The sequence below is a fragment of the Pithys albifrons genome, chromosome 1 (assembly GCF_047495875.1).
Source record: "Pithys albifrons albifrons isolate INPA30051 chromosome 1, PitAlb_v1, whole genome shotgun sequence".
NCBI lineage: Eukaryota > Metazoa > Chordata > Aves > Passeriformes > Thamnophilidae > Pithys > Pithys albifrons.
In genome coordinates, this window is record NC_092458.1 from 10,003,394 (window position 1) to 10,016,527 (window position 13,134).

The following is a 13,134-nucleotide window of genomic DNA, read 5'->3' on the forward strand; positions in this document are numbered from 1 at the left end:
TTTTTAGTACCTTTATCATGTCAAAATAAGGCAAGCCTGAAAATAATTTTAGATATACTCTTAATATTCTTCTCCCTGAAGCTTGGGAAGTATCAGTAAAAAACAGATTTCTTCTCCATGTCATCTTTTACTTCCAATGGCAAAAAGTAGATAAAATCCAGTTTTTTCATGTAAAGAAGCAATTGTTTTTAAATGTTTTAACATTTAAATAGTGTATTAACTAGACTCTGTAATTTCAAATTTTTAAGAGAAAGTCCTATTCAAACACAGAACATACACTGAACTATTATATTTGTGTTTAAAGCACACCAACAATCCAATCTTTCACAGCAATGACCGTATCTCTGGAGTTAGAAACTAACTCTTGAAAAAAAAGAAGGAAAGGCAAAGTTTCAGATTGAAATTTTTGGAGTTTTTTTGTGTGTTTGTGGTTTTGTTGTTTCGGGGTTTTGGGAGGTGTCCTAGTTCAGCAGGAGGGACCAGCTAACCCTGTGTGGGGGTGATCAAAGCTGTGTATTCTACCCCCTCTATTCATTCCCCAAGGATAATGGGCCATTAGCAGCAGCTGCCCAGGGAGCCATTATCACCTTCACACTCAGCCTGAGGGGGGCGGAGCTGCTAATGGGCCATCAACAGTTCAACACCCCCTGGCTCCCAGAGTTAATCACCCATTGTGTGAGTCCCCACCCAGGGGGAGGGACTGGGTGCTCCCTAAGGGTACATAAGTGGTGGGTAAGATCTTGGGAACTTCTCGACGGATCCAGAGGAGCAGCAGGACCTTGACAGGAGGAGATCACCGCTCTCGCCCAGACCACAGCCCTGGCCTGCACCAACAGGTTTTTCATTTCCTTTTGCTCTGGACTTGGGGGAACCACAGGGGTCTCAGCACAAGGGCAAACAAACCCCCTTGGGTTTGTGCCCCAGGACACTGGGTTATACTGCTGGGGTTTTGTGAGTTGAAAGCAATTTCCCTTTTGTGTCAGTGTTTTTATTGTAATATTATTATTAAAATTTAGCTCTGACTTACAATCTCTCTCGTGGTGAGTTCATTTCCCCTGCTGGTTCGCCTTTAAACCAGCACAGGAGGTTTTTTTGTTTGTTTGTTTTTAACAAGGTTCAAGATTAGTCAAAGTTCATGAGGTTTGGAAAGTGCTTTTTTAAAAATGTCTTTTTTGCCTCACAGAATTTAAACACAATTAAAAGTAAATATATGAGATGTTACAACAGAATTATTTGTACAAAATAATACTGACCACATATTACACACTATTAAAAAAAACATGAGTATTTCAGGCAATATTTACAGCATCCCTGCAAATCTTACTATTTCACTACTAGAAGTTAATCACACAACTTCAAAGTTCATTCTCCAACAATTCTCAGCTGTACATGATGCTTCTGAACATTCCAGTGACAAAAAAAAATCAACAACAAATCAAAACCATTGCAGACCTTCCTGTGAACCAGTGTCAGTACGTAAGAAGGTGAGCTGCCAGCAGAGCACTGACAATGCAGAGCAGCAACAAACATCTATACTGGCCATATACTCACCACAGGGGATACAGAGACAATGAGCTTAAACAGGAAAGTTAAAACTACATTTTAAATAGAAAGAAGGTTTATGATTTTTTTAAAAACTGCTGACAAAGTGTACCCATTTCCCTTTTGTGATCCAAAGAAATACTCCAAGTTACCAACTTATCATTTCTAGTAAAAGCATTTGCCAATATGTACCTACTTCTACTCTTAAAACATTTATTTTCCAAAGATTCTAAAATGCTGTAAACAAAATAACAATAAATGACTGAAAATATAGTCTGTGTAACTTACATAACTTATAGCCCTCTTTATCATATCCATGCAGAAAGAGAGCACCAATTTCAAACAGCCACTTTGGAAGGACAGATTCTGACAAGTCTACAGAGACAAAAGAAATATTATTTCAGTAACCATATTAATAATCACTTTGTAACTTAAGTACCTAAAAATGCAAAGGTTTAGCTACAAAAATACAGAAATATCTTTATAAACTACTTTCTGAGGCCTTTACTAAAGCAAATATTGTGAAAATTTGAAATCTTTACTATCTTCTACTACTCTCATGCTATAGAGTAGGATCTACTTAGTGAGAAATAAGAATAAAATAACCTATGTAAGAAAAAAAAAAGCTGCAAATATTTATTTTTATTGCACAACCCCCTTGGTTTTTCTTTTATTTCAGATTATGAAGTCCTGTAGATAGAGCTCACTTTCAAAACATTCTCACAGCACAAAACTGAGATCTCTTCTACTTACTGTGCCAGGCTAATGCTACTACAATGAACAAGAGATCCCTGTTTGTTGTGGGGGTTTTTTTAGGACCCCACTCTAGCAAATGCAAAGAGACAAGAGAAAGCTGAGCAAGAACTGAAAAAAAAAATATCTGTGATACTTGCAAAACCTTTAGGAGGTGCTTAATGAAACTACATATAAAAGTCAGTTGTAATTCAACAAGAAAGCAACATACACCTTCAAAATCCTAACATAGCTTACCATTAACTGTATATTCTTTTCTCCACTGAAAGCTTTCATCAATCATCTTTAAAGTATCATCCACAACATCATGACGCCAAATCAGATAGTTTTCAACCCATTTATCATCTTGCTGAAGTCTTTCCACATCTCTAGGATCATATTTATCTGACTTATCTAGCAAATAAATAAATAAATAAGTGTAAGAATATAGCATTTGCTACACAAACATGAAGAGATTTGTCAAGTGTACATATATAAGGATCTACTGGGTACACAGAATTTCTTTTGCAGTTTCAAATTCAAGCAAACAAAGCATAGCATGAGAAATTCATCAACACTACCTATCTACTGTGATTATATTCAGGAACACTACAATGTTACTCTCACTAGAAAAGTATTTTCTGTGATTCTTATTCAAGGAGAAAAACATTAGCAAACAAGAAGGTGCATGTAGAAGTGTAATTTTCCTAAAATCAATTTTCTGTAATTAACATAGTCTAAGAATGTCTGTACTGATAAACATGTATGTTAAGCACCACTAGCTCATGCTTGAGTTCTCAAACTTACAGGCATCAGCTTGTCAGGCAACAAATGTTAAAATTATTCTTTTTGACCACACAATATACATAATTGCATATGCAATGTTGTCTTCTTTAAAAAAAAAAATCACACTGTTTACATTGTTATAAAGTGTTACCCAACCAAACTAACTACATGCAACTCTAGAGGAGTACAAAAGCCTCCAAGGCTTGTTGCTGCTCTTTTATTTACTTTCTAACAGGAAGGTCTGTAAAATACAAATGCCCAAGTGGACTTATTCCTAGAAGACATAGTCTTTAAACAAAGGCTTGTTTTTTAAAACAATGCTCCTCTGTCTGAGAAATTGGTATAAACAGAATGTAAATCAAGACCCCATGACAGAAATAGGCTTCTGAAAGCAACAGACACTGATATACACATCTTTGATAGCTACTAAAAACCTTAAACTCTTAAGCTATTCACTTAATTATTTTTTCCATGATAAGCATGAATTTAAGACTGCTCATTAATAAAATCAATGATAATGTTCATGTATTGGAAAGACTATTCCTTTGTCAGCAGCAAAAACCTCAAAATTTCAACTACTAAGCAGTTTAATTATGATGGCTCTGAACAAACTATGAGTAGATGGTTTGGGGATGCATATTCCAATCAACTGGAGGAAGATGTTATGAGAAGGACCCCATTAAATTCTGCCAATATTTGTAGTTTTACTGGTCCTCATGCCAAGGTAAGACCGACTTCACTTGTCTTTCAATTTATACTGTTTCCTGTCAAAAATTAGTCAATATAGCTGCAAGAATATACCAATTTTAAATGTATCCCTCTACTAAGAGTTATTATAGTTGCACTCCCTCCAGTATGTTTTCACATCTGCTTACTACATACATTATCTACTGGGTTCCTTCTTCACTAGGTTTTAATTTCTTCTTCTCTTGATCCCGTCTCACTGCCTTGCCCTTGTTCCTTAGACCAACCTAAAATCACATTTTCCTTAATCTTAGTCTCCTACTTGCTCCTCTGCCCAAAAGACTCCACTAAAACCTCTGTAACTATTTAAGTTCCTTCTCTCACCATTTCCATTCTTGCACCAAACAGCTGATATCCTACATTCTAAGCCCAGTAAAGTGATCACTCAGCACCAATGCTTAACTTCCCTATGGCTCTAGGTAAATGACAGATGGACTGCAAAAATTCTGCATATCTGAAATTTGATTATTGTCCCAATGATACAGGATTTGGGCAATTTTGCCTGAGAAAAGGTAACAGTACTTAATTAATATCAGTCCTAACTCCTTCCTGCTCACAGCATGGCTAATTTTCAAGTTCAAACAGGATAAGTACCTTTTTTCAGTCATGGTCTGAAAATGCTAAAGGGTAGAATGATTCCACAGCCTCTCTTCATGTAACATGGATTCCAACCCATATTCCCTTCAGAGACACCGTCATGTGCAGTAGCCAAGCTGGCACAACCACAGCCAGGCACAGTAAGAGTCACTGGCTTCTCTTAGCCATGCTAGACCAGCTGTACTGTGCATTATTCACTGTGGTACAACAGGCTATTCAAGCCATACCTTCCCACTCACAGCCACAGCAAACCAGGGCTTTAGGAGATCAAAGATTTACTTTGATATCAGCATTAGGTGTCTCCAGTGCCTGAGCTACCTTAGCTCACCTTGCTTTAGTAACCTCTAACAAACATGCACCAGCTTCCAGCTATGAGTGACCACAACTGAACAACCAGCCAAGCATTTCGCTGAGATCTGTCCCAGGTGTGTGTATGTATGGCCAAACTTCGTGAATGCAGATTTGGGCAGGGCTCTCCCCACATGGGTGTGCCCTTCCAGCCTGCACAGTGGATGTTTTAGGTGAGGCACAGCATGCACAGAACCAGCCCCACCGTTTAAGTCCTCAGGTCCATCTGCCACGGCCGAGCGAGCTTGGACAGTGCCAGTGAAGTCCTCAGGACTGTCACAGCCCCCGGTACTAACCAGGGCTGACCCTGCTGAGCATCCGAGATCTGATGGGATGGGATGTCAGGAAGGCATTGAACTGCCAGGGGATTGTCCCCACTGAGACTGGAAGTCAGGCCCTTGGGATTCAGAGTCCAGAGTGCTCTCCATTACACCACAGGACAGCCCATGTATATCCTATTTATAAAAGGGATTTGTATAATTAAAGAGAAAATCCACCACGAGGACCCTGAGATTATCTCAGTTGGTCAGCGCTGGGTGTTAGTAACAGCAAGGTTGTGGGTTTGACCCCTGTAGTGGCCACTCACTTAAGGGCTGGACTAGATGATCCTTGTGATCCCTTTCAATTGAACATACTTTGTGATTCTGTAAAAACTAATGGGATAACATTTCACACCACTTTCAGGAGCTCTCTTCTTTGCTTTCAGTATCTGTCTGAGCACAACTGCCAAAATGACAGAATTGTGAATCTCCTATCAAACTAATTTGAAAACTGTTATAATTATGTGGAACAAGCCTCAGAATGTTTCTCAGCCACTAACAAATTCTTCCCAAGTCTGAACTTAGATAATATTTAAAAAAATACAGATATTTAACTTTATGAATATTTTAAGAAAATGAAAGGTGAACAGAGAAAATGTTTTATCCAAACTCCCAATACCAGCAGGAAGCAAGCTGGATTCAGAGACAGAGATAGTTGAAAAAACCATTTTCCCCTCTCTTCAGCAACTAAATTCTCCACAAGGCACATATAATCTGAATTTACATATATGCTACATTACACACTAAACCAGGGGGAACAACTAGGCAAATTCTGCATCCACAAGAACTTGCAGAATGCCAGTATTTGAATCAGATAAGCTGAACAAGATTGACAGAACAGCAAGAGTAGTGATTACTGTATGACTTTTACCTGATTTATCCCATTCTTGCTACAAAATAAGTAAAATTTACAATGAGAAAGTGAACTCAAAAGAAAGGTGTTTTAGCTCACACATACAAAGCAGAGTGATATGAAATTGCTGGACTCCTTCCAAGCACCCAGGGATTGAAAATGTGTCGGTTCAGAGGAGGAATTCCTTTTCTAATTTGTACATGTTGCATAATTTTACAGACATCTGGAAACCTGTTTTCAAACTAGACTGTGAAATCTGAATGTTTCTAATTTTAAATCAGTCATAGAACACTTGAATGCATTTACTGTATTATTAGAAAATTCTGGAGTTAAATCAGAAGCAGCTGAAAGAAAATAACAGATTTGGAGTTCTCAACTTTAAAAACATCCTGCATAATAATTAAGAAGCCAAGAAGGAAACAGAAGTTGAGGGTTATCCAAATGGAAATTCAGGTGAAAATATAAACTGAAGTAACTTACTGCAAACAATCTCCAAGCCTAGCCACTTATGATAGCTGTAAACATATACTGATGCTTTTCTCAATAGAAAATTAGTTGCTTGTTTCTTCACATTTGCAGAACTGCCACTAAGAGCTGAGACAGAGTTTAGTCACCCTCAACTGAAGGTAATATAAGGAACAGCATTAACAGCTAATTTTGCTCAGAGATAGAGAAAACCATGTATTTAACAGCAGAGCCAGACTTTTGTGAAACATTTCATACTCCAGAAGCTTAGAAACCTGATTGCTCCCTTAGTCTAAGAGATTCAAATCTTTCTGTATCACAGAACAGTTCCATAGCCCACAGAAGAGGAAAAACAGGAATGCTACATCACTTTTCCATTGAACAGGTAAGTTGTGTAAAAAACAAACAAGACTCAGATCCAAAAAAGCAAGAAAAAGTGTAATCTGCATAGCAAATTTGGTATTTACCAGAGCATCAACCCCAAATTTCAAGTTACAGGTGAAGGAATAACAGTGACAATAGCAAGGAGAAGAGGACATAATTAGCCCTCTTTATTCCTTTAGCTAAGAAGCCTTCAGGAAGATGTGAGTGAGCAAACCTTAACAAGTATTTACCCTTAATTTGAAAAGTTACTTTAGGTTACTTTCATTTCCTGATTGACCATTTGAGGTCAAGGGAAAAGACTAGAAGAAGACAAAGTTCTGTTTGAACAGCAGCTTTTTTTATTACTTGCCTTGCTTTTTTTTTTCCACAGAAGTGAGGAGTTGTGTTCTTTCCATGAGCACATTCTACCCTTTTAATAGTTGTCTTCTTCAAGCAGAAAAATTTACAGTGAAACTGTATCAGTTAATTACTATGTTTCAACATAAAAGGTCTTGTATAACACCAGATAACAGCTCTGGAAACAACCACAAAACTGAATGAATACAAATTTCACTGCAATACTTACACTAGAAGAATTAGTTAAGTTTTGATGCAGAAATTGTAATATCTCATCATTCTTTTTTCAATGCCATCTCTTTAAAATGCCAGGAACTCCTGGAGCAGGCCCAGTAGAGGGCTATAAAGATGATTAAGGGACTGGAGCTTCTCTCTTACAATAACAGCCTGAGGGACCTTGGCCTGTTCAGTCTCAAGAAAAGACAACTGAAGGGGAATCTCACCCATATCTGTAAGAATCTGAAGGGAAGATGTCAAGAGGATTGAGACAGGACAGGATCTTCTTCGTAGTGCTGAGCAACAGGATAAGAAGCAGCAACAGCCAGAAACTGATGCACAGGAAGTTCCACCTGAACACGAGCAAGAACTTCTTTACTGTGCATGTGACCAAGCACTGCAAGAGATTGCCCAGACTGGCTGTGGAGTCTCCCTCCCTGGAGATATTCAGGAATAGTGAGGGCACAATCCTGTGCCATGCGCTCTGGGATGACCCTGCCGGAGCAGGGAGATTGGACCAGATGCCCCACTGTGGTCCCTTCCAACCTGACCAGTTCTGTGACTTCCAGGTGACCAATGCTGGGCTGCTGTGTTTTCTTCCAGTGTTCATGCTTTAGGAGAAAATAATGCAAATTTGAGAATATTCAACAGTAACACAGAAGAAAGACTACGGAACTCAAAATCAGGCAGCATAGCTAAGTCCCACACTAAATTAATCCAGAGAAGCTGAGAATTCAAAACCTGAATGATTCCTCCCTTCAGAACAAACTCTTATCTAGAAAAGAAATGTTACAGAACAAGCCACAGGCAGAGCTAAGTAGGGATAGCAACTACATGCTTTTGAATAAAGGAAAAAACTCCAACACTTCAATGTACAAAGTAGGGGAAAAATGCAACTCAAAAATGTATGTCAAGTGTTCCATTATACAAAGACTCTCAATTTAACTACTGCCTTAAAGCTATTTCAGCCAAGAAGTCTCAGTCTGAAATGGTCTTAATTATTCCTCTGACCTTGGCTAGAAAAAGGAAACCCATTTTAATTGGCTTGTTGATGCCAAACATGAAGCTGAGTACTATAATAATTCAGGTATGTGCCTTCAATTGCAAGAGAAGGAAATCAGCAAGACTGAAAACAATTTAAGGTCAGTAGCCATAGAAGGACAGGGATAAAGAAAACAAAACTATTTCCATCTAATAAGGAATTATTTCAATAACATCAAGTAACAATAAACAACTGTCTGCCTTCACAAGATGAGATAAACGAGCAAAACTGAACACTTTCAGTGACAATAATGACTACTTTTAATAGAAGTTTCAGTCTTACATACTACAAAACTTTTTGTAAAAATACATATCTTAACTCGTCCTTCCACCATTCTCAGTCTGAAAGCCAAGAACTAGGGAAAGCAGCTTTTTCAGCACATCAAAAGACATAAGCAGGTATGTAAAATATTAACCCAGGAGTCATTTACAAGAGTCATATCACTTTTTTAAGGATGAACCATGTCTAACATTTTATTTGTAATCAGACAATATAATCAACAAAACATATTTGCTACTGCTTTAAAGAAAGTCATGAGGAAATATAATCCTTTAAATTGGAGTGGGAAGCCTTTCTTCCAAAATCTTTTTCTGAAAATTAAGCTTTGCCTAAAAAGGGAAGGTAAAAGGATATAAATGGGGAGGGACAGGAAATACAGGCAATTAGAAATGTTAAATATGCAAAATGAAATGTGAAGAAAACCTATTAACTGGAAAAACCTAACAAGATGTGATTAAAAATAATTTCCACTGTAACATTAAAATGAAAAGCAATAGCCCAGAAATAAAAGCTAATTTTAGCAATCCTCTAAGGAATGAAAACTCAGTACAGAAAAAGACATGACTGTTTGTTAGAAAACACTGTTAGTACCAGTCAGTACTAGAAAACAATCTTTTGTTTTCATTGTTCCTTTCACCACCAAAATAATTTACATCACTACTTCTCACAAAGAATCCAAAGAGACAAAACAGAGATTAGGTCCAAAAACTGTGAAGTCAGAGTGCTGTCTACCTACTACATCAGACAGTGTTTGCCAGTCTATTGGACTGATGGGAACTTTTCACTATTGGAAATAGGCCTCTTAAATGCAAGAGTTTTAATTATTGGTACATAAATTCTTCACAAGAACTGAAGTTGTCTTTGGAATCCAGCTAGAAAGTTAACTGAAGAGACCACAAGACTTCAGTTAATATTGAACACTGCTTTGCAGATAAGATCCAACAGTGGCCAAGCTTTCCTTCTAGAATCCCCGAGCAGTCAAACTTGCTGAAGAACTTCAGCAAGAAAGTTCCTCTGCAAACCTTTGGGAGATGAGCCAATAAGGTTCTCTGACACTATTTTCCACACTGTATCTGACTAACAAAACAATTTTCTGATTTAGTCACAAAAATGAAACAACTGTATGATTCAAGAAACAGATTTATGGTGCTTTCAACTGCTGAACAAAACTCTTCCCATCCTACCTTGAAAATTATCAGGACTACAGCATATTATGTTGTCATAACTTTTATCTGAAATATCAAACAGTAACATCCAGTATATATGGGAATATTAGACTTTTTTGAACCAGCTATATAATAGTATGTTTTTGTAGATTCTACATTAATGTAAAAACAGCATTCTACCAATAAGTGATTTCAATGAAAAATGAGGATTTCAATGGGCCTCTAAGTTTCCATTTCACAACAAAAATAAACATTACTGTAAGGTCAACACAGCTTTTGTGACTCTTACCATTTCTTCCTGCATGGCAGGGTGCAGGAGGAAACCAGTAACTGTGAGTTACAGAATATGGAAGAACCATTTCACCATCTCTGATAAGAATCACCAAGTTCCTAGAATAACCAGTTACACACTGCTTTCCTCAGAAGGAAAATATAACAGTGACAGGTGCAACCTCCAGAAATGTGACTGCCTGAAAACTCCCACTTCTAACTCTTGCAGCTGACCTGTAATGCAACAAAGTTTGCCCTGCAGAGGCCCACAATTCTATGGCCACACTAAACTTTCACAGAAAGGATAAAGTTCTCAGTGTAGCCTAATCATGCTGTTTTGAAAGCAGACTAGAACTTCTGGATATGAAGCAACCATTTGTACCCTTATACCACAAAGTCACAGGTTTGGGGGTGTCTGCACACATGGACCTCCACATTCCTTTTAAGAGGGAGCACAAAAGAACTCATTTTAGAAGATAAACAATAAAGATTGAAGGACTACCAAGAAACTAAAATCCTGTGTTTTGCACACTTGTAAGTGGGCATGACAACATTCATTTCATTTTGGAATTCTTTAATTTGAGGCAAAGCCTTAAAAAAAGTCCTAATCCTATTTTCTTGAAAGGGCTAAGAACCCTAAACCATGACCCAAAAATGGGCTTACTGAGAAAAACTTGTTCTAAACACTACAAATAGGATTACAGCTTACCTTGCAACAGTATTCAATTATTTTAATGGCCATATCAACCAGCCCAACAGAGGCTTCCTTACAACTAGAGAAACTTAGAGAATTGCAAGATTTTAAGGGATAGGTCAACTGAAAGGGTAATACTCCCTTTCTGCAGCAACTGCCACAAAGCAGTTCTAGCTTTTCTGAAATAATTATTTGTGAGTGTGACTCTGGGACAATAGAACATAATGCCAGTTGAATCACCTATCATATGAAAATATACACTAACTGAAAACATTAAGAGCCAAAAGAATTTAGCATTTAAGATGATTCTCCACTCACCTGAGCCAGAGTTTCACAAAGATACCTTTATTCATTAATAAGTACCAAATGGTAAAAGAAGCTCTCCACTTCAAGACTTTCTAATAATTTTGTCATCTTGCCAGATATACAGGTCATCTCTAACCAAGGTGAAAGTAGTCTCCCTTATGAAAGTTGGCAGAGACAAAGCTGTACCACCCTTCAGGTTTCCGAAAAATATGTTCTAGTCAATTACAAAGAATTCATAGAAGCATGTAACTCTTACATAATAGTGAGAGCCAGGTAACCCAAATAATTCTGATCTAAAACATCAAAGCAAGGCCTATGTTTGCAGGACTCAGGCTTATATTAAAGGAGATGAAGGCAATACAACTACTGGGCTCTTATGTATTTGCATTAAAAATTGGATAAAAGCATGTTTTTAACGTAAAGTCTCTAGACAGTCATAATAAAATGTACTGCTAACTATACTTGTTAGCATACTCTAGTACTATATATTCTTCCATCATAAGCAATGCAAATCAACCTTGAAATAACAGGAAGCCCTGCCAGGCTTACCCCAGTCTTCCCTCTCCCCTGGGCATCACCACCATCTCCCAGCCTTCATTTACAAGTTTAAAAGTACCTGCGCTTAAGAAGGGAGCTGGACACACAACATGATCTTAATTATGGCCTGTGCCAATTCCAAGTGCGAGTTACTCCAGAAACGCAACTCTTCCCTTGGCAAACTCATCGAGGGGAGAAGTCTCCTCTTCCTCCTTCCCCATGTTTTATGCCCAAAAAGCACCAAGCACAGCAGTGTTCCAGACCTCACTCCACAGCCAACCAAACACAACAGCAAGGCAGACGAACCCTGAGTTTTGCCCCAACAGGTGCCGAAGCCCAAGACAGCGACCCAGCAGACAGACAGCACCGAGCACCAGCACAGAAACCCGCTCTGCATCATCCCCACCCACAGCTTCGGACACCTTAAGCTGCACCACGGGAGGCTTAGATTGGACATTAAAAAGGAATTCTTCACAGGAGTGATCAGATATTTAAATGGACTGTCCAGGAAGGTGGTGGAGCCACCACCCCTGGAGCTGTTTAAGGACAGACTAGACGTGGCACTGAAAGCCATGGACTAGTTGACATGGTGGTGGTCTGTCTCAGGTTGGACTCGACGTTGTCGGAGGCCTTTTTCAAACCCAACTGATTCTACAGAAAGGCACAAAACGTCCAATCACCTGGAAAAGGGGGCACCTGACACCCAGAGAGGAAAGCCCGAGCACGCATATCCCGCTCACCTGGCAGGTACTCCGCCTCGAAACGCCGCCGTGTCTCGCTTATCAGCGCCGCCTTATCCTGTCGCTGCTGAAAGGAAACAAGGAACGGGAGGGCCGTGGAAGGAAGGGAAAGGCCAAGGTCCCAGACGGCCCCAGCCCCTCACCTGCACGGCGGGGCCCGACCACCCGCACCGCCCGACAACCCCGAGCGGCGGCGGGCGGGGGCGGCTGGGGAGGGGACGCAAAGCAGGCGGCTATGAGGGAAGGCAGGAGAGCGGCAGGGAGGAGGCAGGGGAATTGAAACTTACCTCAGCCATGGTCCTGTGGGTCCTGCCGCCCGCACAGAGGCGGCTCCGGCAGCGCGCGGGGCCGCGGGAAAAGGGGATGGAGCGTCGCGTGACCCCGGCGGGGGCGGGGCCTGGCGGTGCCACCCGCGCGGCAGCCCCGCCCCGCCCCGCGCGCTCCCGGCACGCTCCTCGTGGCGGGAGATTCGGGGGCTCCGCCGGGCCAGGAAGGGCCGCGGGAGGCCCCGGGAGCGGCCCCGGGGGCCGGGAAGGGCCGCGGGAGGCCACGGGAGCGGCCGCGGGGATCGGGAAACGCCGCGGGAGGTCCCCGGAGCGGCCCCGGGCGAGGCCCAGCCGGCACAGAGCTCCTCGTCACTGCCCCTCTCTTGCGCGCTCTCTCTCCGCAGCTCGCGGGGCCCAGGCGGGGTGAGCGGTGTCGCTGCGGCCCCCGAAAGTTGTGTGGAACTCGGTGAGACGCTGCGGGTCGCTCGGGGCCTTCCTTGGGGAGGGAGGA

The 13,134-nt window shown here is 40.5% G+C and overlaps 1 protein-coding gene across 4 annotated transcripts in view; it reads right to left on the minus strand.

Annotated features, from left to right (window-relative positions):
• MOSPD2 (motile sperm domain containing 2) overlaps positions 1–12,732 on the minus strand; it is a 34,781-nt gene extending 22,049 nt beyond the window's left edge. The window contains exons 1-4 of one of the 4 annotated variants that reach the window (XM_071558888.1): positions 12,645–12,731; positions 12,358–12,424; positions 2,533–2,688; positions 1,831–1,917 (exon numbers count right to left, since the gene is read on the minus strand). In XM_071558888.1, the coding sequence (XP_071414989.1) occupies positions 1,831–1,917; positions 2,533–2,688; positions 12,358–12,424; positions 12,645–12,653 (319 nt within the window). In that variant the 5' untranslated portion in view covers positions 12,654–12,731. Of the gene's footprint in view, positions 1–1,830; positions 1,918–2,532; positions 2,689–7,120; positions 7,165–12,357; positions 12,425–12,644 lie in introns of those variants that run through there. The other 3 variants (XM_071558980.1, XM_071559160.1, XM_071559067.1) reach the window with 3 other exon arrangements.
• Positions 12,733–13,134: the final 402 nt, after the last annotated feature.